This window comes from Pseudopipra pipra, chromosome Z, assembly GCF_036250125.1.
Source record: "Pseudopipra pipra isolate bDixPip1 chromosome Z, bDixPip1.hap1, whole genome shotgun sequence".
NCBI classification, from domain to species: Eukaryota; Metazoa; Chordata; class Aves; order Passeriformes; family Pipridae; genus Pseudopipra; species Pseudopipra pipra.
Genome location: NC_087581.1, coordinates 21,589,357 through 21,616,262, shown reverse-complemented (window position 1 = coordinate 21,616,262; position 26,906 = coordinate 21,589,357). Strand labels below are relative to the sequence as shown.

At 37.7% G+C, this 26,906-nt stretch overlaps 1 protein-coding gene, 1 long non-coding RNA gene and 1 other non-coding gene across 4 annotated transcripts; 1 reads left to right on the top strand and 2 right to left on the bottom strand.

The window, feature by feature from the left end:
• On the top strand, window positions 1-23,767 carry AGGF1 (angiogenic factor with G-patch and FHA domains 1). 2 transcript variants are annotated; one of them, XM_064641803.1, is made up of 14 exons: window positions 1-377; window positions 1,365-1,461; window positions 1,914-2,119; window positions 2,848-2,994; window positions 4,716-4,904; window positions 9,086-9,155; window positions 15,408-15,519; window positions 16,745-16,796; window positions 18,952-19,053; window positions 19,404-19,569; window positions 19,812-19,894; window positions 20,703-20,830; window positions 21,751-21,850; window positions 22,666-23,767. In XM_064641803.1, the coding sequence occupies exons 1-14, from the start codon at window positions 204-206 to the stop codon at window positions 22,864-22,866; spliced, it is 1,827 nt and encodes a 608-aa protein (XP_064497873.1). In that variant the 5' UTR covers window positions 1-203; the 3' UTR covers window positions 22,867-23,767. The 2 variants fall into 2 exon arrangements, with proteins under 2 accessions (XP_064497873.1, XP_064497872.1); XM_064641802.1 differs by lacking the exon at window positions 9,086-9,155 and adding an exon at window positions 13,497-13,848 and having other exon boundaries at window positions 3-377.
• LOC135407076 (uncharacterized) lies at window positions 23,581-26,070 on the bottom strand. Its single transcript, XR_010426675.1, has 2 exons — window positions 25,732-26,070; window positions 23,581-24,720 (listed from the first exon to the last, which is right to left on the bottom strand). It is a non-coding gene; the product is annotated as an uncharacterized LOC135407076 (long non-coding RNA).
• On the bottom strand, window positions 24,942-25,070 carry LOC135407908 (small nucleolar RNA SNORA47). The gene has a single exon (XR_010427076.1). It is a non-coding gene; the product is annotated as a small nucleolar RNA SNORA47 (small nucleolar RNA).
• Window positions 26,071-26,906: the final 836 nt, after the last annotated feature.

Here is a 26,906-nt window from a genome sequence, read left to right as displayed (position 1 = left end):
GCGCGGGCCTGTCCCTCGCGCGCCCGGCGGGACAGCGTTCGGTGCGCGTGCGGTGCACGCCCCCCGCCGCTTCCGCCCCGCGCCCGGGGGGCCATGGCCGGGGCCGGCGGGACGGGCCAATACAGCCACTGCCACAGCGCCGCGGGACGGGTGGCGGGCGAGCGCTGAGCGGGGGGCGCTGAGCGGCAGGCGGGAGGGCGGTCATGGCCTCCCCGCCGGCCGGCGAGTGCCAGGCGGACTCGGACGAGCAGGCGGCGGCGCTGCAGGCGGAGCTGGGCGAGTGCCGGGCACAGCTGGAGCGGGCGCGGCGGCGGCTGCGCCGCACCCAGCGCCTGTACCGCCGGGCGCGGGAGGACAGCGAGGCCTTGCAGAGACGGGTAGGGCCCCCACGCCCCGGAACCACAGCCCCAGGCCCTGCCGTTCTCTGCGGCCCCTCGGCCTCCTCTCCGCCAGCCCCCTCCGCCCGGTCCCGCGCTTCCCGGAGCCCGCCGGGCTCTCCCGGCTCGCGGGAGACCAATGCCACGGTGGGGTCCCGAGTCAGCGGCGGCGGTGGTGGGGAGAACGGTATTGCCTTCTCTGCCACAGAGTTGGCTTCGCAGTCAGAAGGGAAAACTACATTTAGCAGAAAGAAACATGTCTATTAAAGAAGGTGTGAGGTAGAGTGGGAAAACTACCCCACAGATTCTTACGGCCAAATAGGCAAGTTTGGGAGAGACTCATATCACAGCCTACAGCTTCCGTCCAGAGAGGATGGGCAGGCACTGATCCCTCCTCTGTGTGTGACCAGTGACAGGACTTGATGGAGTGGCCTGAAATTGTGTCAGGGGAGGTTTAGATTGGAAATCAGGAAAAGGTTTTTCACCCAGACAGTGGTTGGGCACTGGAACACGCTCCCCAAGGAAGTGGTCACAGCACCAAGCCTGACAGAGTTCAAGAAGCATTTGGACAATGCTCTCAGGCACATGGTGTGATTCTTGGGGATGGTTTTGTACAGGGTCAGGAGTTGGACTCGATGATCCTTGTGGGTCACTTCCAGTTCAGAATATTCTGCAAGTCTGGGATTTGTAAATGCCACAGTACATCAACACAGAACAGTGGCTATTGCTTGAAATCTGACTTTACAGGGTGGGCATCGTAGGAGTAACTTCGGTTAAGTTTCTCTGCTCCCTTTGTGATCAGAAACTAAGTTTTCCATTATGCCAACTATTCAAGTACAAAATTGTCTCCTACCAAACAAAATCAGTTGAAATGTCTGTGATGCCATTATGTTTTGGTTGAATTATGGAATGCAAAATAGGCTGATGCTCTTTTCTGGTGCACTAAAATGCAGTATTGGGTTCTGTAACATACTGTTTTTCTTTCAGGTAGAAGAACTCACTGAGGAAATCCATAATAGGAAGGAGAAAGATACATCTAGCGTAGAAGTACAGACAGAGGACTATGCTGTGTGGTCACAAGCAGGTAGAGAGGCTGGCTGGTGACTGTTTAAACAGGGATCTGGAACAGCATCTTAATACATTTCAAGTCTGTATGTTCTGCTGAATTACACTTAGGAACCTGGCATTATCTTTCAGACCAGTTCCTGTTTTTTCAAGCCATTTGTTCAGGATAAAATGTAGCATGGACTAGCAGAATTCATGCCATAATAATCTGTTATGTAGTAATCTTATATGTTACAAACATAGGTGTTTTACCAATTTTTAAAGTACATTAAAATAAGACGTAATTTGTTCACTAGGAGTAGAATAAATTCAAAGCAGAGGCACTACTTAATAGAGGCACTGTTTAATTTTCATTAGATTACTTACTTGTGTAAATCTCCAGTTTAAGATTTAGCATCCTTAAACTGCATTAGTAAAATATTGCTTTGCTAGTTTACGCAATTTCAACTTTTCCTTCTCCCCTCCCCCCAGATTATTACTACTATGAAAATTATTACAATCACACCAATACTCAAGATTTTGCATCTGAACTACCAGTGCAGCACAATCCTGGGACTGAAGGCAATGAGGATAATGCCACAGAGGAATCGGGGACAGGTCTTAATATTCCTCTAAGAGTGGATAGCACCAAAGTTGCTGAAGATGGAGAAGAGGCAAATTTCATCCAGAATTTACAGGTTTTTGAGCTGTCTGGGGTTTTACCAGTTTTGAAGTCAGTACGCTGTTACTGTTCCATCTAAAAGATGTGCTTTTGGTCCTGATGACTTTTTATGAAACAATTTTTCATGATAGTCTGGTGCTGGTGTTAGCAGACTTGTACTTCAAAACTAGTTCTTTTTGTAGTATGTTCCAAGTGTAGCATATTCCTAGAGTTGGGGTTTGGTATTTCGTTTATTTTTTTAAAAAGGCATATATATCCTACACAGCCTGGAAGCAGGACCTGGAAGCAGAGTATGTTCAATATGGCCATGCTGACTTTCTTAAATAGTACTTTTTATTTTTATTTCCATTGACATAAGGAGGCAACGTTTAAGGAGAAGTAAGTTGTTGGTGGAGTTTATTTATTTATTTTGCTGTGGGTTGGCTTTCTTCTCTGCTGTACAGCCTTCTCTTAGGTCACTCAGCCGAGTTTGTGCCTTAGCATCTATCAACAGAAGTGGGACAGAGAGCAGAAATCTGTTTTAGGAATGCACTGAAAGATACTCACTGTGTGTATTTTTTATGTAAACCACTCTGAATAAAGATGGGGGAAAACGAAAGACATGGGATAAAGTCTCGGTCCCGTTGAAATCAGTAGGAGCTTATCAGTAAATCGCAGCCAAATTTTTGCCTTCTGAAACAGTCCCAAGTTCACAGAGCAGTTTCTTTCTAGAAGAAAATTTAATCTCTTATTTTCTGGTATCAGGAGGCAGAAGATACATCAGTACCAGAGGGTTCTTTGGCAGAGAGCTTGAGAGCTGCTGCAGAGGCAGCTGTTTCACAAACTGGATTTATTTATGATGAAAATACAGGATTGTATTATGACCACAGCACTGGATTCTATTATAATTCGGTAAGGATCATTTCCAAAATCCTTGGCATTTTTTCTCTATTGCAAAAGTTTTATTAGTAAAAGTTGATGTGAGCAAAAAACTAAGATCCAAGGTGATTTTAGGTTTTGAAAAACAGGTTTTTGAAGATTAATAGTATTGGCTGTTTGTTAATTCATTTTTTAATTATTTCAGTCAAATTAAAGATAGCAGGCTAAGATCTCCTTAGATCTTTAAGTTACTTAGCATTGTAGAAATTTTTTACTATAAAGCTGACCTGTAACTCTCTCAAAAGCTTCAGTTAAAAGATGACTTGTTTAGAAAAAGACAGGTTGCTGAACTAAGTGGCTCCTCCACAGTGAAAAGAGTGCTGAGAGAAGATACACCAAATGCTTGTACTTCTACTTGTACAGCATTACCAATTAGTTTAATGTTATAGGAAAGAAAATACTTCTTTAAAAAAAGGAGATAGATGATGGATCAGAATTTCTTAATGTTACTTTCTGCTATATGTTTTTCATAAAAGCTTTTGAGGATATTTTCTTTCTGTCCTGTAAGGTGTGTGTATATGTATACACATCTAGATAGATACATATACTGTCAAAAATTCCAGGGAGCTGCTGTGCTTAAAACAGAGGATTTGTTTGCAGCACTGCATTCAACTAAGTTTTAAAAAATGCGTGTGATACACAACTGCTTGTTTTCAGGAATGCTTCTGGATTTAATTTTTAAGGTTTTAAATTCTACCATTGCTTTTGAAATAGTTTGTGGATTTAGTTAGATACATAAGTGTTTGGGACTATAGATTACAGTGGTACAATTACACAAGCCAATTCTTGTTCAGTAACTGTTCTGAATTACAGGAAATGTTCTTGTATTGGGTTTACTGGCAAGGTTTTGATAGTGAGGCTTGGGACTGCAGAGGCAGCCTGTGTGAGAAGAGGCCAAGGACTGCCTGGACACGGCTGGTTGCACTGCAGGGCACAGCTGGTGCCTCTCTGAAAGCATGTGTAAGAAAGGGCAAAACACAGTGGGCTGTGTGTGGGGAGGATGAGTGTGAAAAACAATCCTGCAAACACCAAGGTCAAAGAATAAGGATTCTCCTCTTCCTCTGTAGAAGAGGACCACACTGGAGCAGATATTCACACTGCAGTCCATGGAGAACCCAACACAGCTCCTCAAGGGACTGCGGCCTGTGGAGAGCCCATGCCAGAGCCCAGAGCAGGTTTCCCTGACAGGAGCTGTGGCCTGTGGAGGACCCGTACTTGAAGCACGAAGTAGCAGCAGAGAGGGACTTTTTGGAGCTGATCTCAGCCCCCTACTCCTCATTTCCCCATACCATGCATGTGGTAGAGGACCTGGGAATGAAAGGGCTTAGTAGAAGTAGTGTAAAAAGAGACAGGGAGAGATGTTTTTTATTTGCTCCTCATCTTCCAGCTCTGTTTTAACTGGCAGTACATAACCTGTTTTCACCAAGTTGAATCTGGCTTGTCCATGATAATGATCTCTGTCTTGACCTATGAGCTTTTCATCTTATTTTCTTTCCCACTGTTGTTGAGAAGGGAGATTGAACGAGTGGTTGGAGGGGCACCTGGTAGCCATCCAGGATCAAGCCACTACAGTTCTTTAGTACATTTGAGTACATTTTATTAAACTGCAAATGTGGTTCTTTCTTAACAAGGTGTTTCTTTGAACAGTGTATTTATTGAAGTGATGATTACACTGTTCTTCATTTCTTATAAAGGAAAATCAACTGTATTATGACCCAACAACTGGAATTTATTACTACTGTGATGTGGAAAGCGGACGATACCAGTTTCATTCACGAGTGGATCTGCAGTCTTACCAGGCCTCTGGTAATAAGCACACCAAGGATAAAAAAGGGAAAAAGAAGAGAAAAGAACCAGAGAGGATTACTGCAGATGAATATAAGGTAACTTCAGAACTGACGGACAGAAAATGCAAAACTTGTTGGTTTTTTTTCCATTACATAATTTATAGGTTAAGGGGCTTGGTTTTATGCAGAAGGTGTGTTCTTATTTTCAAACTGTTTAAACATATTTAAACTACATATAGCAGGTTGCTAACATGTAGTTAGCGTTCAAATAACTTTCTCCTTGAGTGATTAAGGATGAAACTTTTAACTTGGATCCTCTCAGTTTTTCAAGACTCTTTTATTGCAATGCAACTGTAAAGAAGTCTAATATCGAGTGTCAGTGAAGTTTTCTGATAAGCAAGCACACTAGAATGAGTTCAAGGTGCTGGGTGGGCTGGATTTACATCAAAAATTCAGTGTTAACCTCAGTGTCTTGGTTTTGGGGTCTTGGCTTGTGGTTTGTTCTTTTTGTTTGTTTTTTTTTTTCAGGTTCACATGATGAATCAAAAAATGTAAATTTTGAAAATCCACTGACATAAATAACCCTTTTTCTGTGACTGTATTCCAGAGTTCATTCCATTGGCATATTACTGTATCTCTACTATCATTTGGGATTGAGGAAATGTCTTTAAAGTTCTAATTTGTTGCATACTGTGCTTTGCTATTGATACTCTGCTTGGTCAATACATTTTCATTGTCCTTAGGGTGTGGATAAGCTTAATAAATGCCCATTGCAATTAATTGGTATTTTAAGTTATGAAAAACATGACTTCCTTTCTGTCATTTTTCTGAGTGCTAAGAAGGCATACCATATAGTATGTACTTAGTGAGTGCCTTGAAAAATTTTACTCACTCCTAGACATCAGGAAGTTCTATTATAACAGTTATTAAATCTCAAGAAGTATTTCCTTCATGAACACTCTTACTCATGTTGAGTCCTATTCTGCAAATTTGTTTTATTATTTAGGATATAATTGAATATATTGATTTCTCTAGTTTGCAGTCCTACTTGGTTTATGTTTTTTAAAGCTATTGCTTAAATCATTGCATAGTTTCATTATGTAGGCCTTAGACAAGCATATTGGTTGAAATCTGAACTAATTACATTATGGTACAGGTACTCTTACATAATAGTTACGCAGCATCTGTGCACAGTTAAAAAATTGTAATCAGGATTGAGGTCTTCTGAAATATTTGAAAATGGAAACTATTTACATTTAAGAACAAGTGCAGTTATGTTAAACGGATAGTGGTTGTTAATGGATTACACCTTTTATAAACAGATTGTGGCTAATGCAGAAATTTCTACTCCTTGAGAGAACTTCACATGAACCATTCCATTCTGAAAGCTTGAGCTGGACACTTGAGCAACACTAAGTATAAGGATCCTTTAGAATTAAGAGAAGGGAGCTAATGCAGTGGAAGTGCAGTGGAAGTGCAAAGGCATTGTTAACACAGAACTTTATTCATCATGTGTCAGGAAGGGATCATGAAATGCTTGTAGGAATAAGTCTTCATGATAAACTAATTAATAGGTCTCTTAAATTTAGTTCTGTGATGAACTGTTACATATTGACAAGTGTCTTTCTAAAAGTTCTGAGGCATCTATAGCTCTGACCTAGCAAGTAATGTTGACTACTTTTTGGAATCCCATCACAGTCTGCTTCTGTCCTCTGATTTGTCTTTAGCTTATTTTATATCAATAACATATTTTTATTTAGATGGTGTTGTTAACACATCTTTTGTGTGAGCATTTCATAGTCCCAAGGTAGAAGGTAAACATCCATTTCTGCTTGTGTTTTATTGATGGTGAACTGAGTAATTTATTTTTGAACTAATTTGTTTGACAAATAAGATAATAGGAAAACCATCTAAAGTGTTCTGTAGTGCACAGATCTTTGCATCTGTGAACAGGAAGTGAACGTTAATGTCATAGAAGAAAACAAGGCCTTTTTTAATTTTTAAAAAAATGGAGAATACAAAGTGAAACATTAAATATTTTCCATTTCAGACTTCAAAAATAAAAGAATGCCTTTTGTCAGTGCACTTATTTGTAAATGCACTGTCAGATTTAGAAAAACCAAAGTACCTTACAGTCATATTTTACATAGCTGAGTTAAAATACTTTATTTTTGTAGTGTGGTTTTTAATCACATAAGGAATTCCTTGATTATTTAAAAAAAAAAAAAAAGTATGTTACATTAGTATAAAAGATTAAGATTTACCAAAATAAAAGAGTTATATTTTTCTGCTATAAAACTGAAAAAATAGTTTATAAGCTGCACAGTCACATTTGTAGATGCATGATATTTTTTTGGCAATATAATTGTTCAGTTTAGTCTGATATAGACAAAGGCAGTAATTAGTTCATGCTAGAACAAAACTAAAAATGTCTGGTTTTAAGTAGCACTTCATAGTTGAAACGTTGTCTATTGAAATGCATTTCTCCACACTTGTATCCAACCTCCTCTCTTTTCTTTCCCTGAATACCATTTAAATTATTAACGTTGTGACAGTTCTTTTCAAGACTAGTACTTCATTATTGCTTTTCCCAGTCAGTTATTAAATTGTGCTACTAGTGTGAAAAAGGCCTCCAAACATTGCCGCATTTCTTGACCAAAGTAGGTTTTACTCAACTTTCTTTTTCTGTAGCTGGTACAGGTAGGAGAAAGGTTTGGTTTAGTGCCTGGTCTGTGGACCACTGGTAGTGTTAAAAAAGCAATACCAGAGTGTAATTCTGGGAATGTACCCACTGAACTTTATTATTCTTGAATGAAGATAAGGTGGTTTATAAGAATATGAATGTGAAGCAGGGGAAAACAGCGAGCAGTAGTTACACACTCTCAAGTACATGAAACACTTTTCTTCCTTTTTCAGTTAAAGGGTTAAATGTTAACCCATACTGATAGATATTTATATTTATTATATTGCCAAAATACAAGAAATAAGGAAATTTAACAGCTGTGTATGTAGATCATCATAGCATATATTTCTGTGTAGATGGTACTGATTGCAATCAAATTGCATCTGATTTTTTGAATGACTTAATTTATACCAGAGTTAATACCTTTTTAATTTAAAAAATATTGTTCCAGTTACAGTGGTCACAGCAGGGGATTTTAGTTGTGGTTTAATTTCTAGCTATTGTGAAGAATTTGATGTTCTCAGCTGTCTTACATATAGTATCTATTTATAAGTAGTAAATTGGGATGCCTAACACTACAGAAATGGCAGGTGAATTGTCCACAAATATCGTGGCATTCTTGAAAAAAAACCAATATAATTCTGCAGATGTAAAGGATAAAATTAGTCTGTTAAAATGCTATTGTATTTTTAACAGGCCGAATTGCCAAACAAGCAAATACTCATAGGCATCTGCTAAAATGAACGTACCTCTAATTGCAAAAAAAAAAAAAAAAAAAAAGGTGGGGGGGAGGGGAATTAATGTGCTTACTATCACCTGAGGAAAGTTCCTAATCTATACAAGAACTTTCTTTAAAGAGATCCTTTTTTCTCAGTCACCAAGCTTCTCTATTACAAATAGTTTTCTTCTGACTTGTGAAACAAAGTGTGCTGTCTGCTTGCTTGCTTTTAGTAGACAATCAGGAATTTTTTTTGCCAAGATGAATTATTACGTAGCCTCTGTGCAGCTCACATAAAAGGATTGGTAGAATACTTTGAAACTTCTGGGCATATAGTTCAGTTCTGATGTCTTTTCGTAGGGGTAGACCAAAAAAAATCTGGGGCAAGAAACACTATTTTCTTCTTTATGAAGAAAACCTTTGAATAAGTAAATTTGGAAAAGTTAAAAAAAAAAAGTGGCATAAATGATAATGTGATCCCTGGCCCAATGTCTATATCCAGGGCTTCCATACAAATTGGAGAATAGACTGTTTGCAGTAGTGATCATGCGGTTCTACTTGCTGTATTGAGGCCATTAGAAATACGTAGCAAAATTTAGAAGCAGGGACTGACACATGCCATTTTTTCCATAAATTGTTTTTAAATTTAAAAATTGTTTGTTTTTAAACTACCACCTACTAAATTTTATTTCAGTATGATGCTCCAAAAAATTAACTTCTGCCATGTTCTCTTCCATTATAGATGCATCCTAGCTGCTTCTGTAGGAGAGGCAAAGCTTTTTTAGTAGTATTTCCCATAGAACTCTTGAAGCAGTGGTTTTTACTTTTTTTTATCACATGTAGTTTACTTTTTGCTGATATTCATCCCATCTTTAGGTACGTCAGTTGACAGAAACCACGGCTAATCTGAAGATTTCTTCTTTTGGATTGGCAGCTTCTGGTAAAGGTAGAGTTGAGACAACAAACACATTAGTCCATGGATGTTTACCTTTAACCTTGATATTTTTATTAAAGGAAAAAATAATAACTAGAAACTGATGGTTAGATACCTTTTTTCTGAAGGAATTAACAAGTTTTTTTAAGCTATTTAATCCAAATCCATTCGCCTGCAAACTAACTTTGAAATATATTTGAAATTCTGTGTAAGATAAACATCTGAAGAAAACTTTGATGGCATTCTAGAATATTTGAGAAGTATTTAGCATCACTGTATAACATAAAGCATCTGGACTAAACAAACTACACATTCTTTAGGTAAGGCAGATTTCTGTTTCCTATATTTCAGAGCAGTCCACCAGTGTATAACATGGCTTCTATATGATGTAGGAAGAGCTTTACACGTTTTTTTTCCTGGCATTTGATTGGATTTTTTGCATTGGAAAATCGAGTATTGTGTAGGGTGGAAGAGAGTAACTGAAGTACTAGTGAAATGGTGTTAGCAAGTGAAAGCTTAATCATCTGAGTGAAAGAGCTATTTTTAACTGTTTGAAAATGTTTTTTTAGCGAAATACTGAATGTCAGATTAATATTTCAAATTGAGAGAGTCAATGCTAAACATCTACTATTCACCCCTGTAGATGAGTGTTGAGTACCGATGATTCTGTTCAGTCAGCTACTGAACTTATAGCAAACCAAAAAACAACAGACTACATGTTTGTGAAAAATTATATTTGTACATATTTCTATGTTTTGTATAAAACAAATTGAGAAAAAAATAGTTTAAACTGTGCAGTTCTTAGAATTGTTTTAATTTGTAGACATGCTCAAGAATTGCACGAATGTGGATGTTGATCAGGCTTAATACAGAAAAACTGAAGTTTTAAGAGACAAAATGTCTTGCTCTGTCACAGTAAAGCAAAAAGTATAGTTAAATGCTTAAAATATTTTGAATTTTTCATTAAAAACACTTCAATAATACTGACATTATATCCTAAGTAGGACAGTCTGCGTTTCAAAAGGTCATTGTAATCGGTAGTTTGTGGCCTATTCTTTTTAAAGCAAAACCATCAATTCCACTTGCACAAGCATGATTTGTTATTTTTGTAAGATTGCTTCTCGTGGGATACATAAAAATCCTGATTTCATTCGTACCCTTGGCTGACATCGCCAGGGATGCAGAAATATGAATTGACTTAACTCTGTAGTTAAAAAATGGTTTACTATCAATCAGATTGATTGCACCCTTCAACTTTACTCAAGCTTAGTGAGAAAAATCCCAGAGATCATATACCCAGTAGATAGAAAGTTTTTCAAACCTGGATCATGTAGAGTCAGTCCATGTCCAACATGTGACTATTGGTATCAGTGTACTATTTAGATATATTAGGCAAAAGCAACATGCAAAGGAACATATGTGCCTAATATCATGGTGTAACAAACATGGTTATAATGAGCATGTACTTGCATCCTTTGTGTCTTGTAAGTTTGGGATGAAGAGTTAAAGTAATCGAGAAATGAAGTGCATTGCTAGAATGTTGTTCAGTGTTTACTGCCAGTTCCTGGTTTTGAAGCAGTGACTATATGGAAGCAAGGTATTAGGTGCTGTTTGCATAGTCACACTTTAATATATGCTACATGTGTTCAATGTTAGTACTAGTACTCTGTCATGGTTTGACCCCAGGCAGCTGCTCGCTCAGTCCACCACCAGCAGGATTGCAGAGAGAATTGGAAAGGTAGAAGTAAGAAAATTTATGGCTTGAGATACAGCAGAAGCCGTGCACACAAGCAAAGGAAAATAAGAAATTAATTCACTGCTTCTCTTGAGCAGGCAGGTGTTTAGCCATCCCAGGAAAGCTGGGCTCCTGCACTGATAATGATTACTGGGGAGAACAAAGGCTTTAATTCCCAACATCTTCCCAGTTCCTTCTCCTTTTCCCAGCTTTTATTGCTCAGCATGATGCCAAATGGCATGGAATATCCCTGTGGATAGTTGGGGTCAGCTATCCCAGCTGTGTTGCCTCCCAGCCTCCATTCTGGCAGAGTGGAGCAATAACAAAAACATATCTATGTTATCAGTGCTGTTTCCTGCACAAATCCAAAACACAGCCCCACGGTAGCCACTGTGAAGAAAATTAGCTCTACCCTAGCCAAAACCAGTACATAGTCATACATAATGGAAAAGGATTTCTTCACCACAATTAAAGGCCTCTCAAATGCTTTAAGATACATTCAGTATCAGTTTATAAACTTCATCAAGGTGTGTATTTTAATGCAAATCTGTGAAATCATGAAGTGCTCAAAATCCATATTCGATTCAATATCCAATTTTAAAATCCTCAGTTTTGTACAAGGATTTCTAAATGTAAAGATTGCATTTTTATCACTACTTAACAGTACTATTTAATTTATTTGCTTTCTTGAACGTAGTTCAAGAAACGTAGTTGAACATAGCAATTGTGGAAAAATACAGAAACTGCTGAGAATAGGCTTAAGGGTCATATTGGCAAAATCATAGAATGAATGTACGTATGGACTCTGTGGTCTGTTTATTAGAGTGTTTTTAAAAATTACTGTTTTCAACACAGAACTGAAAGTCTTCTCTTTAGTAGCCAGGCTTTGAAACTGCACGTTTTTACTTTATAATTTAAAATATCTGAAGTGATACCAAAAATGAGTATCACTGGATTCACTGTGGAGAAGGAGCTGAGTGGTTGAAGCATTGTTCTTGGGCATTAGTGCATCACAGTCATCTGTTGTTTTGCCTCGACTGTGATTTGAGTGGACCATTTAGTTTCTCTGTTTTCAGATTAGATTAGATTAGAATACTCTAAATTACTTTGTTAGTTTATATTTAGGATTGCAGAACACTTTGGTATGTTTGATATCAATCCAGTATCCATACCAAACATAAATATAGACAAATATTAATATACTGAAAAATATAATTCATAAAAGGAAAAATCAAATTTTCCAAAAATATTTCTAATGGAATTTATGTGTTTGACATGAATGAACTGTGTAGTCTTACTTTTGGCAGGATTACTACATCTTTTGTTTAAAATAAACAATGTTACACAGTGGCATTGTAATCCTATTCCTTCCTATTCCAGGACTTAGAGAATTCAGGGAAAAGGGCCACTGTGGTATGGAGAAACCCTAAACAAATAGTCTCTCAGTTAAAACATGAAATATTTTTAAAATTGCTGATTTTTCCTGAGAATCTGCTGTCTTACTAAACATGTTTCAAAAGTACACTGTCCTATCCAACAGTTGAAGCGAATTCTTGTGTTCGTCTTACATCTGTGGCACTGATGTGTTTTTACAGTTCTGAAAGTGAAAGTGCTTTAATTTCCATGATGTTGGCATTCACATTATTTCACGTGTCTTGGAATGAAAAATGCTCTTTCGTGGAAATACACGAAAAGATCAAGGGTGTATTTTTTTAACTGCTGTGTTGCAATATTTGATACAATTCAGGGTAATTGAACGTATTCATTCTGAACTCAAAATGTCACATAACTTAAAATTTGAAATTTTATTTAGCTTTTAAAGCCACTTGTGTTCTTTTTTTTTTTTCCATTTTTTTCTTTTTATTTCCTTTTTTTTTTTTGAGATAGTTGTCAGGCTATTTCTTTCTGCTGATGAAATAAGTGGCAGTGAAAGCACCTGCAGTGATCCAGTCTGTCTGATATTCAGTAAAGAAATTGAGAAATCTTTTTGCAGTAGAAAATGGATTTTCATTAGAACTGTTTTACATAGCATTAATTAAGCTTATAGTCTCTATCTCTTATCTTGATTAAAGGTTTTGTTAGAGATGCAGTTTTGAAAGGAGAAAGAACAGGTCATTAGGCAAGCATAAGTGGGCATTCCAGATATTCTGGACCATGGTAGAAAAAAATGAGAAGACAAAAACAGGAGGAAGATACGATGAAGATAAACTAAAGAACTTCTAAGCAAGTTGCAAGAGTTGAGTAAGAGAGGGACAGAAGTGAGTGTCATAAAAGCAAAATATGAAAATATTCTAGACGGTGTTGTACAAGTTTGGAAGTGAGTACAAGTTTCTTAAGTTTTGTGTGAGAAAAGAGGAAGGAATAAGTGAAGTTTAGAAGAGGAGGGCAGTCACACTTTCCCAAATAGATGACGGTCTCAGTCATGTTTTTTAGAATGTGAAAGTGGTTTTACTCAAATGTTCTGTTGACTGCCTGTCCAAAAGTTTCTGGAAATTTGACCAATTCTTGATAATTGTAAAAATGATTCTTCCTAGCGAAGAATTTACTTCCAGGATGATAGCATTCTTTAGAAAAACTCAATCTGTAAATACTGTAACATTATATAAACTCCCCTCCAGGATTTGGACACAGAAGAGCAGAAATCATCTAACAGTCTGAATTGCTTTTCCACTACTGAGCAAGTAAGTTCTACTGAAGAAGATGAATCTTCAAATATAAGAAAGAAGACTAAAATGGACACAAAACCACGAAACAGTCTAACAGCCAAAGAATCGGTTTCTACAGACAGTATAAATTCACATTCGTGCAAAAGTACACCAGACACTGCAGCATGTACAGATGACAGTAGAACAGCAGACACAGAGAGTGAGCCAGAAGAGGGTGAAATTACAGATTCTGAGTGTGAAACCTACAGTGAGGAGGAATTAACGAGTGAAGAAACTCATGATTCAGAAGACTCAGAAAATGAAGGTGAATTATTGTGGATTATATATGGTATTACTGTATTTTTCCAGGAGCTTGTTAAGAACAAATGACAGTTTGGATAATTTTAAAAAATATATTAAAGCGTGTGACTTGAGATACTTTCAATTAAAAAGTGCTGTATGTTACCAGGATTTCTTTTCTTTTCTTCACTTGCACAGTAGTCAGATGTAAGTAGTAGTGTTTTTATAAAAAGCTGTTTCCCAGTATAACATCCTGTGCTTCTGTAGAAACCTCAGTGATTGAATAAAATTTGGTTAGATTAAGACAGTGAAGGGAGAAAAGAAAGTCTGTTGCTAAAATAGAGGTTGTAGAACAGAACTCACAATAATTCAGTGTATTAACTCCCCCAAATTAATATATAGTATTTCTGATACTGTTCATAAACTATCATGTATAATTCAATTCAAGATGAGTCCACAGTCATGAAAAGGAATGTGGAGTAGTCAGTACTGGTTGAAATGCTGTTTTGTGTGTATTCCAGTGACAACTTGTAAGAAATGGGTGTAGAGAGGAAACCTGTATACTGTTTTATACCAAAGAAAACGTTCTCCTAGGTCCTTAAGGTCCTTAAGAACTCCTCAAGAAGTGAATGGTCTCTTGCCAATAAAAAAAATAAAGGTAATCTGTGAAAAGCTTAATGCAACCAGTATGCAAAGGGTATTCCAAATCCCAGAAAGAAATACAACCTGAATGAAGACTGTACTGTAGCCTGTGCCCTGCTCACAGTTAAATAGTTTGTTTCTTATGTTTTCATTACTTTACTTAACTACTCAGATCCTAAGTGATTAATGCCAATCAAAATGTCCTTGCTATCATCAGACTTTCAGATTAAATTTCCTTCTTTTACTATTCAGTTCTGCAGTAATGATGGAGTAATAAAAACTGAAGACAGTTTCTTTTCCCCTAGTACCTCTTAAGGTAGTGTCTTCTCATCTTATGTCTATTCCTAGCTAAGATTATTGGAGATGTTTCTGCAAATGTACAGCCAAGTACAGAATTCATACATCTGTTAGAATATAATAAAATATAATGAGATAAAAAAGCATATGCATCTGTAGGCTCTGTCTATTATTTTTCTTATCTGTGTTGATGCATAGTGCTAATAACAGCTAAAAATATTTGACAAAGAAATTGTCAAATATAAAGTTCTGTATGCACTAGGTCTGTGATGTGAACAAAAAGGTATTACCTTTTCTCAAAGTAAATTTTATCCTAATATATTACAATTAATGATCCATACATTTATAATACACTAGAAAATTTTGTGAATGTATTTATATTTTATTGCTATAAAGAGTAGTGCACATGTAAATAAGCAGCATTAGGAAAACGCTTGTAACACTTTGATGTGCAGTCAGAAAGCCTTTGAAACAGTAATGTCATCAAAGTTTTCTCTCATATGCGTATTTCTTTTTATGAAAGTTGCATATTATTCAGCCAAGTAATGGCTGAATGTATATTAGTTTTTTGAAAACTGCGGACTGTGGGGGTAAAACTGTAATTTATTGATAATAATGGTGGTGGTTTTTTCTATATAATTATAGATGAAGAAAAGATATGGCCTCCTTGTATCAGAGTAATTGTAATAAGATCACCAGTTCTACAGACTGGATCACTTTATATTATCACAGCTGTGAAACCTGCTACAATTGGAAGGTAAAACCAAATGAAATATTCTATATATATCTAAAACTACCTTGCTTTGAAAGCTATGGAAAGCACTTTGGATTGCTTGTGCCTACTCTTCATGCTTGTCTTCCTAGCCTGCAGCGGTTGTGAGGTACTGTGAGTTAGGTTAGTCCACAATGAGAGGTTCAAATCAGGTTATGTAACAGCATGTTGCTGTGATAATGTAACAGCATACATAGTTAATGCAGCTCAGCAGCCCTCAAAATTTGTTAGTGATAACTTGATCTTGTATCTGAGCCCTAGTGGCAGCATAGCTGCAAGTCCTTCTTTGAAAACTTGTTTTTTAGAAAGTAAGTAAACTTGTTCTTGGCAACTAAAGTAACTTTTTCAGAAAGGGAAGAACACCCTTCAGAAATTCAGGATCACAAGGAAGCATATCGCAGACTTCCTCACACATTCACATTTCAGTAGGGTTTGTTCATTGGTTTTAGATAATAAGTTGGGGGTTGTACCAGACTGTATGCATTCTTACAGTTCTAAATCTGATTGGTTCATTGTAGAGGATGAATTTAATGATGACTTAATGTTTTCATCCAAGCTTACTGAAAACTTCGCCCCTGAAAAGCTACTTCTATCTAACAGTAATAGATGTGTTTGATTTGCTCTTAGAGCTGGGGTTTTCTATGTACATTTACGTGAAGATCAACACAAGACAGTTCTACTTGGAATTAGCATATAGGTCCTTTGCTAGCTGCATTGCTTCTTCATCGCTTAAGGATAAGAATGTAATACACAAATCCCTTCGTCCAACTGTAATGTTTTTAACAAAAAAACCAAAACAAACAAAAAAACACCCTGTACAGATCACTTTTTCTTTGCTTGTATTACCTGCCTAATGCTATCAAGAATTCAACTTCAGCATTGAAGACTGATGCCAAGATGCACTGAAGAGCCTGAAGGATGCAGAGTTCAGACTGTTATTTACAGGCATTGCATGAGTATAAAAGTTCAGGTAGAAATGTCAGGTTTATAGATAAGAATTTAATGGTACTGTTTTATCATTTATGCATTGTCTACTTCGTATAGTGTATAAAGATGGGAGAAGAGACCTTGTGTTTTGTATCTGTAAAGATTCCTAATAGCTTACAAGAGAAACATGATATTAAGGTTTCAACTAAAATACACCTTTTGTAAGCCACTTATAGACCTATTTCTACTTCATTGTCATTTATATATTAACTTGCTTTTACAGAGAAAAAGATGCTGGACATACACTTCAGATTCCTGAAGTTGGAGTCAGTAAGGTAACTCTTGTTTATGTCTGCTGAAAGGTAGATCAGCAGACATAAATGTATGAATGAAGCTTTAGGTTTTATAGCTTTAAATTTGGAAAATCATGTTAATTTTTTGGAAGAACTTTCAGAATAAGATGTGGGTTTAGCCACATTTGAATTTAGAAAAAGGAAAAAATAGTTTTTTACTGAATGGGAACTTAAACAACAGTATGTTTTCAAAGTCTAGAAAAGCTAAGTACTTTTTTTAAAGGGGAGTTTTACTAATTTACATCGTAATGCACAGTAAAAAAACTGTATTTTGAATCTTTAATTTCATAGTTATTGAACTTGAGGAAAACTTACTACTCTGTTAAGTACTTAACGGTATACAAAATCCTGATGTCAGCTAGTAAGAATCTTGTCACAAAGTAATGCAATCCTCACTGTTATGCTCAGAGCAAAAGGGTTTATTTTATTTTTCATCAAGGCAACTGTATAAATGTACAGGGAGTTTGAAAAATTAACAGAATGCCTTTCAATGGTAGATTGAATGGAAATTTTTTGTTCTGGTTTAGAAAGATTAAGGATAAATTTTGTGCTCTGTTTTGCTAAATACTTTAGCGCAGACCCTAAATGCAGCACTCTTAATAAAAGAAAAATGTAGATTGATAAAGACATGTCATCCAAACAAAAAGTTTGCTAAAAATATCTCTAAATGCAAGTGTCTCATGAAACATGCTTTACTATGTCTGTTTCAGATTATAGTTCTGATTAATCAGCCATGTACCATATTTCATACTAAATAATTTCCAGAGTAATTTCCTGCTACTAATGACTTTTTGAGGCATGTATTTGAAACTGGGTGAATAAAGAAGTCAAAAGGCTTTTATTTTTCTGTAATGTTACGATTTTAGTACTTCACGGGTACTGACAGTTTAATAAGAAGTTACTTCACTTTTCAGGTAAGGAGTGAAAGGCAGAAACATAAATGACATATCTGCAGGAAAAAAAAGTTATGTACCAGTTTGTTTTCCTCACTATTCATAGTTTATAGCTGTGGACAACTTTGGCATTTGCTTTTCTTGAGTGGAAAGTGAGAATTAAAAAAATGCTACACCCTGCAGATTTAGCCTCTTTAGAAGAAGTTTGGGTTAGTTCTGTTCAATAGAACAGAGGTAGAAATTAAACTATTGAATTAACAGGTGGTCTCCATCATTGCAGAAGTATTCCTGTTGGAAATGCTAACCAGTCTTCAGAATTTTTTTTTTTAACCGAATGTAACAACTGCTGTTGCTCAAAGAAGAGAACAGATTTGGTTTTAAATTAATACTTTTCTTCTCAGATTGACTCATGACTTTTTTATTCTACTATTGCAAAAGGGATATTCGCTTGTCGTATTTGAAACAGTCGCCTTTTTAGACTTACTGCTGTTACTGGAAGCCTTAGTAGGTTGGAGAATTTGGTACTTCGGTTTGTTCAGTGGCCTTTTTTGGAGGTAGTGTATATCTTTGTGAGTTTGGCCAGGAGTTGTGTCTTCTGTGTTCTGTGTGGGCATGGGAACAATACCGATAAAGAGCGGTAACAACAGCACAAACAAAGCCGTAAATAGATTGTTAGTCTCAATATCAGAAAAGAAATAAAAGAAACAGCAAATGATGGCTAGTCATTGTGTCCTGAGTATTAAGATGCAGGTGAAGGTGAATTATGTGAATGCTACAAAAGCATGGCATTTAGCAAGGTATTTCAGATATGAAAGACCAAGTAACCTAAAGCAGTCGAACGAGACCAGATTTTTTTTTTAATTGAGAGCGTTGTAACCTACCTTAAAAGCAAAAAGCCTGTTATTTATACAAACAGTTAAAAATGCTGTATTACTGAATCTCACAGTTCTTTAAATAAAGCGTAGTTCCCACACTAGAAGTATATAGTTTTTCTGTATTGAATCAGTTTATGGTCAAAAAGGTTACATTATTAATAGTATACTTTAGCTCATGGTGTTGTGGCCCATTGAGTTACATTTCACTTGGATGAAATCATAAGGTATGGAATACTCTATTAACTTAGAGTACCAAAGCACTCATTTTAAAGGTCTCAAAATATATTCCAAAAACTTACATTTAAGTAGCCTTTAAATTGTGAAGTATTTGCTTAACAAGAACATTTAACCTAAGCTTCTATTTATCAGTTTCATGCAGAAGTATATTTTGACCATGATTTGCAAAATTATGTTCTGGTGGATCAAGGCAGTCAGAATGGAACAGTTGTTAATGGAAATCAGATTCTCCAGGTGAGTACCTATTGTTTTAAGGCTCTGTACACTGCAGAAAACTGTAGTCTTGTCATTTTAAATGTGTTATGGCAAATCACTAAATGCCATTGTATGGCTTCTTTCATACATTAATGTCTGCCTTGGTTCCCTTCTGGTTTTAGGGCCACTTACAGCATATAATGTTTGGTTATACTAAGAAAAATCCACTGTGTTTGCAGTTGCTAGAGTGAAATCCCTACTGTAGTTAAATACTTGCCTGCATTTGTGAGACCAGACTGAATTACTGAACTGTAAGCAGCATGCATGAAACAGAGTTTGTGTCCTTCATGAGTAACTGACATGACTGCCAAAACTTTCTTTTGCTGTAGCCTAAAACTATATGTGATCCCTACATCTTGGAACATGGAGATGAAGTGAAGATTGGTGAAACTGTGCTTTCTTTTCATATACATCCCGGCAGTGATACTTGTGATGGATGTGAACCAGGACAAGTCAGAGCACATCTTCGCCTGGACAGGAAAAAGGAATCCTCTGGTTAGTCAGGTTATAGCAGGAGATGTTTATTATTATGGCTTTATTATAGCTGTTTATAATATAAACATAGTAATTAGTTTTCTTACAGTTTTCTTGTCAACTGGAAATAGTTGTACATGATGTATTTTCTTCTTGGTATGTGTGTCTGTAATAATGTTAGAACAAAAATTCTCACACTTGTCATGTTTCAAAACATTGTTACACTAGTAATTAGAAACTCAATCCTGTGTTCTTCCTTTTAGTTTGCCCAGCACTTAGCAAAGAAGAGAGAGAGTTAGTCAGAAGAAAAGCATTAAAACAAATACGGGTAAAATATGGTTTACAGGTGAGTTTAGAGTAGGAAGTTCATTAAGTTTTTTTAATCTTCTGGTTTCTATTTTTTTAGTGCTTTGTGATTCCTATTTTAAGTTTTAAGAGAAGTTTTCAAATGTGCTCAAACTTGAGCCTGGTAGTTTAACTTAAGCTTGGCTTTTGCACCCTAAATAATAATTCTTAACAAACCTGTACTGAGAGAGATGATTCTAAGGGGGCGTGAAAATTCTGTTTAAAGTTTAGGAAAAGAAGGTCTTTCCAATGGGTACAAGATTCTTAATCCTTTTGAGGTTAAGATTTTGCAAGACATTTTTATTTTTATTTCTGCAGATTAAGTTTTCACTGAATTGCAGTGCTGTCTTTTATTTGGAAAGGAAAAATAATGAGCAACTGAAAAAAATGGTGGAAGGATTTTTTTTCAAGTTTTTAAGTCCATAGAAGAATGCCAACGTGAACATACAGGCAATATAGTATATATGTATTCAAGTTACTTCTGTTTTAGATATAACTTTAACTATGGGGTTACATCCAGCTTGATATGAAGAGATTGATTCTTCATACCAAGAGAAGATTCAAGAGAACCTGTTATTTTATTTACAGCTTCTGCGAAATTATTGAAATTGGCAATATTACATCATTATGTGATGATGGCAATAATATGCCTTACAGGGTATGGCTGTAAACTAAGTGAGGACTGTAGTTTTTTGTTATAAGGTTTAGAATTAATGAAGTAGGCTGAAGCTGCCTTGGTTTGAAGGGAAGAAGTGCAGAATTTAAAGCCCACTTTCTTTGTCTTGATGGAATTTAATCTGCTTGTAAAGAACACAGAGTATGAAGACAACAAAGCAGTGAAGAATCCAAAGTACAAAGACAGAGCAGGAAAACGCAGAGAGACTGTTGGAAGTGAAGGAACCTTCCAGAGAGATGACAGTTCAGCTTCCGTTCATATGTAAGTTGGAAAGGCAGGGGAGGTATCCCCCATGTCCTTTTCTTGTGAATCTTAAAAAAAATATGATAAAGTATCAGTTTGTTACTAGCATATAGTTTTTTTAGATTACAAATTACCTGTATATAATGTGTTAGGCAAGCTAGAAAATTGTAAGCTATTCATACATCCCATTTCACATAGTCTTTTTCTTAACTCATCACTTTCCATGCAGAATTCAACTGGGCAGTAAGGATGCTTAGATCACTTCCTTCTCAACTCAAAAAATCAAAGACCCAGCTGCACTACTGACATTTTCTGTAGTGTCTATTTTTCAAGAGGCTCAATTTTTATTTTTCCTATTCAGTCCCAGTAATAGTACATGTGCAGATTTTTCACCTGCAGTTTCTTTCACTGTCAATATCCAGCCTGTCATAAAACATGTACATAAATCTTGATACTTAATATAATGTTCCTCTTCAATTATTCCTTTGCTTCTGTAGTTGTAGTTGGGGTGGTTTTCTTAAGAAACATGACCTTCAAGATGCTGGTAAATTAGTAAAAGGAAGTGTGAGACAATGAAATAAATGCATTAGGATGACTTGGCACAGATACTGCCTTTTCCCTAGTGCAGTCCATTCCCACCCACCCATGATGTAGCTTTTAGCTCCTAAAGCAAGCAAATAGTTCAGAAGCAGTTTTAAGAAAGTTGATAGTCACCAGATGCTTGGAATGACTTTGTTAACCAAAGATACTCTTGGAGGAACTTGTAAAAGGTAGCATTAGGGTCTTCTGGATAGCTCTTGATGGAAGTAGGAGCAGCACAGTATTTGATTTGTGGTTTCCAGAGCAGCATATGCACACATATTTCTGTTGTTCAGTATTTGAGGGCATACTCTTTATATGAACTCTTGGTTATCAGTTACCTTAAATTTTCTTCCAAGTGAAATCAGCAACAGCAACAAAGGACATAAAATGTTGGAGAAGATGGGATGGAGGAAGGGGGAAGGCCTGGGAAAGGATGGTGGTGGTATGAAGAATCCGGTAGGTCTTTCTGGTTTTCACTTGAAACAAAACTAATAATTTATTTGCAGTGAAAAATATCTAATTGTATGCCACTATTCACTTGAAACATTTCAAACTCCTGGTTAGGAAGGAATAATCTCAGTCAGACTAATCTCAAATAATTTTTTTCTTGACTAATGAGGTATTTTGAAATTCTTCAATAGCGTTGTCCCTTCAGTAGAAAATGCCAGAAATGTCTGTGTTTGTTAGGAAACTGCAAAGGAGGACAGACAGCTTCTAGCCATTGAATTAATAACGTCATATTTGAATACAATAGTCTGGAGGAAGATTGAAATCATTTAAGTGATGTGAATTCCAGATGAGCTTAGGGTAGAGTTCTTCACTTTCTCTGAGGCTGCTGTAGCACAAAAATCAGAGGATGGGTCAGAAGAGAGGAAAAGCTAGCTGACATCACTGTAGCCACCAAGTTGCAGGCCTCTGTAGCAGGCATGTTAGCCCCGTTTTTGTCACCAGGTATGTGTTGCTTTTGGTGCTGCTCAGAGCCACAGCATGCCCTGTACTGTCAAACTAGCCAGCACAGGATCATATGCTGCTCACTCAGGTGTATTTCACAGTAATGTTAGGGGCAGGTGACATCTATCAGCACTCCAAATCATGGTTCTAGAGGTGGTGATTTGACACATCATTTCCATGGTACTGTTCATGTATGATCTAGGTGTATTAGAACCTGAAAGAGAAGTGCTTGGGAGTGGGGGATGGAATTTGTATTAGAAAAATATGAAGTATTTAGAATATCTAACTTGCAGTTACAAAACATTTAATGCATTTGACAGATCCAACTTGAGTTACATCAGAAGCATGCAGGTTTCGGTACTAGGAGACCAGTCTCAATTGAAGATGTTCAACTCATCCAGAGCAAGAATAAAAAGAACTGGGACAAAGCAAGAGAGAGGTTTGCTGAAAACTTCCAAGACCCAAAATCACAAGGGGATACACCTAAGAATACATCTTGGGTTAGAGGGACTGTAGAGTAAAGTATCTAGTCCCTCAGAAAGGTAATTCCTGACTGTAAATAGTTGGAAGAGAATTTATTTTTATTCTTTTTGCTTTTGCTAAAGCAGGAGTTTGGTTATATGTAAAATACAGTTGTGAAAAATTTATTCAAGATTAACTCTGTTATGTTAATTGGTTTTCTGTAGTCTTCATGCTTTTATAAAAACACATTTTTAATAAGCAATGGAGTTTTGTGGGATATTCAAATTTAAGTACTTGAAAGTGATTCTCATCACAAGCAGGAATCTTCCATCATGTTTTTAAACTTCACAAAAATTTACACAAAACATCTGTTAAACTTAAATATGATACTTTTAACATTTGAACAGTGGTTTAAAAGCAAGCTGAAACAACTGAAAAAAATTCCCCAGGCCCATACTAACAAAGTCTTATATTGCTGTTTCTTCATGATTGTCATGAAATGCTCAGGAAGAGGTACACCAGTCTTAAATTCATACAGTTCAGTACTAATTACATGTCTCAGCTTACCTTAAGCTGAGGAAAAGGGGGAAAAAGCTTGTTTTTAAATGATTCAACAGTACTGTTCAAAAATATTGTACTCAATGAAATAAACTACCAGCATTAGTGAAGAAAACAGTGTTCAGAGACAGCTTGTAGTAAAATTTTCTTCTGTGAAGAACTTGTTTGACATTTGTTTAGTAAATCTGTATCATGCCTTTAAACGAAGACGTATGTTTAGAGAACTGCTGTCTGTATTTATTAACTTCTTTTTCTGATACATCCATTGCTGGCAATGGAGTTTATGCCAGAAAAAAACCCAACACAATGGATTTTTGGTGGGAAAGGATTGCCAAACTGAAGCCAAAAGACTGGTATTTATTAAATGTTCCTAAACACAATAAACCAGTGTCAATTTAAGAAGTGTGCTTCTTGATAGTTTCTTGTGCGTATATTGGACAGGAGTGCTCTTCTAATGTGAGTAGAACTTAATCCCACTTTGGTCAAAAGTTCCAATACTTGTTCAAATAAAGGAAACTTGGTAGTCCCACTATCTTACTGGATCACACAGGCAACTCTCAAGCACTGTGGAGTAAACCCAGGACAAGTTACCAGCCATTTATCTTTAAGCTATACACAAACAGTATAAAGCAAAAGGTCCAAACTGTTATTTAAATCGTTAAAGCACACGAGTTTACAACCAGAACTTCTGCACTACAAAGCTGAAAATACAGTTATCCACACTCAATGCCTGCAGCACTATTAATTAATATTAGGTCAGTATTTGCTCTTGTAAGTAATTTTCTACTGATTTAGTGATAGTATTTACTGATAGTATTATTGCTGTTGCAATAATATAAAAGTATTGTTCTGTTATGTACTTTGCTGTTGTATTCCTTTTTACTGACAACTTCACGTTTTCAGAGGCTACTTTTTTCTGTGAAAACATGTTGTTGTGTATGTTTTGTTCTGTACTTGTTAAGTTTTAGTTCACCATGTATCTAAAAAGGCTCTCCTGTAGTAGGAGAAAGAAAGACCCTGTATGCTAAAAGAAAAGTTTTTGCTGGTTTTTTTTATTTGACCTCTGTAGTCTTCTCAGCAAATCAAACTATAAATCTTAATTTGAAGTGAGTAGGAACCTTAACCTTGCGCAGTTATTCAAGTGTAACAGCTCTAAGAAAAGTGAATCAATAAGTTTGCATTTCATAAATTTTTTTAAGTAAAATTTGCCTTCTGTGAGAGGCATGGTCTCATGCAGTCAAGGACTGACTGCTTTCAGTTCTGCAGCTTCCTCTGTCAGCAGTTCCATACGAAGAGCTGAGGCGTAGTCTTGGTTCAGTGTTGCTATGATAAATCCCTTTCTCTCCTGCTGCTGCCTAGGAAAGTGGAAAAAGCAGTGCCGTTAATACACAGATTGTTAACAAAACAACTGAAAATTTTAGTAACCGTAATCAATGACTTGTTGCCTTTACTGAGTAGGAAGACATGTACTGAGCTAAACAGGGTTTTTCATCTCTTACCTTAGTGACCTCTTAGAAAGTTTTAATTATAAACGAGTGAGGTGAAACCTACCAGTGTTGTGCGCAAGCCTTATGTGCAAATGCAGTACTGCTTTCCCTCATGTCAGGAGGGGAACATGAGTTGCCATTGCACTGTTGTAATTTTGGAGGCTATAACCAGTAAAATACAGCATGAAGTTTAGCTGTCTTACCTTCTCAGTCCTCCAACTGTCCTGTTGTTTTTTCTAACTTATGATACTTAGACTTGCTTTTTGATACATCCAAAGTCAAAAGTTTTAGCAGTTTGCTTTATATATAAATATTACTGATGTATATAATCTTAAAGTTCTGAAGTTTATATAAACAGTTTCCTGTAGTCCTAACAGTCAATTTTGCCAACTTACCAAACATTTTTCTGAAATTTAAAGTAAACTAAGAAGAGTAGGCACATTCTTATCTTAAGTGCTGAACAATCCAGCTGGCTCATAAAAACAGGGATCACAGTCATTGTTCTATGACAACCACTGGACTAAACGTATGCCAGTGGGGGCGCTGAACTATATACATGGGAACTACTACTACAAAACATACTGTACATGAAACTGGAGTTTGTCTGAGCAAGAACAGGCCCTTTGCTGCTGTAGGTGGTTTTAAGAAGGGTACCCGACTGGGGCTTTCTGCCAACTAGTAACAAATCCAGAGCAGCAGGAAGAGATGACAAAAACAGAATCCTGTTAGGAACAAGAGGTACTGAAAGGTGCCAACCAACGGACTAAGTGCCGTGACCGCTGAATGTGGGGGTTTCTTCTCATCAAGTTTCTGCTTTATAAACCAGTTTCATCTGCGTCTTACTTTAATCCAACACTGCCTCTCTGTTGATGCACATACTTGCGTGCTGCTTTCTGTAGCACTGATCCTGGTACAGCCCTTCAGCGCATCAGGGCACCGTCCTCTCCCGTCCGCCCGCGTTCAAGTGTCTCGGTGTCATTTCAGGGCTGCAAACAGGGCGCACGCTGCCTCTTCTGCTGCTCCTCGAGGTCCGTGGTTAATAAAGCAGGGAAGACACGCGGGTTACGGCCCGGCTCCCTGCGCTACTCCGGGCAGCCGAGCCCGCTGCCGCTCCCCCGGCCTCGGCCCGACCGCCGCCATCTTGTCTCGTCTCCCGGCGCAGGGGCGGTGAGGGAGGAGCGGGGCCCGCGCAGCCCGGCGCCGCCTCTCCCGGGCGGCACCGCCTCTCCCGGGCGGCACCGCCTCTCCCGGGCGGCACCGCCTCTCCCGGGCGGCACCGCCTCTCCCGGGCGGCACCGCCTCTCCCGGGCGGCACCGCCTCTCCCGGGCGGCACCGCCTCTCCCGGGCGGCACCGCCTCTCCCGGGCGGCACCGCCTCTCCCGGGCGGCACCGCCTCTCCCGGGCGGCACCGCCTCTCCCGGGCGGCACCGCCTCTCCCGGGCGGCACCGCCTCTCCCGGGCGGCACCGCCTCTCCCGGGCAGCCCCGTCGTGCCCTCGGCTCGCGGGCTCGAAGAAGCGGATGTAGTTACGCTGCAGCTGAGGAGGAGCGGAAGAAGTAGGCAGTCCATCAGTGACCAGAGGCTCAGCAGACACAAAAGAAAACGGGACCCATAGATACTAGCTTAAAAATACAACCACATGACTTTTTAACGTTTAGGGTCAGAAATGATCCTAGGAATGAACGAGTGGAGTCTCGGGAGTAACGCCGAGAAAGGCATACCAGGAGGAGCCGGCCCAGCAGTAGCCTCAGAGGACCTCATCCCACGAAGAGCTGACTCCTTCTAATCTGTTGGAAATGCCTTACAGCCCCTACTCCTCAGCCTCCCCCTGCTCTCCCTTCCTTTTTACCCCCTTCCTCTGCACTCCCTTTTCTATCCAAGGACAATGGTGGACTGGCGTCCGTTGTCTTGGCAGTCTTCAGTCAAGCCTGGTTGCTTCTGCAAACACTGCTTTGGCGAACCCTCAACTGCTGGACTTTGTGAGATTAAAAAGCCTGGACAGACTGTCAGCCTAGATTTTGTAGCACCTTGGGTCTTGCGCTAACACCTGTGC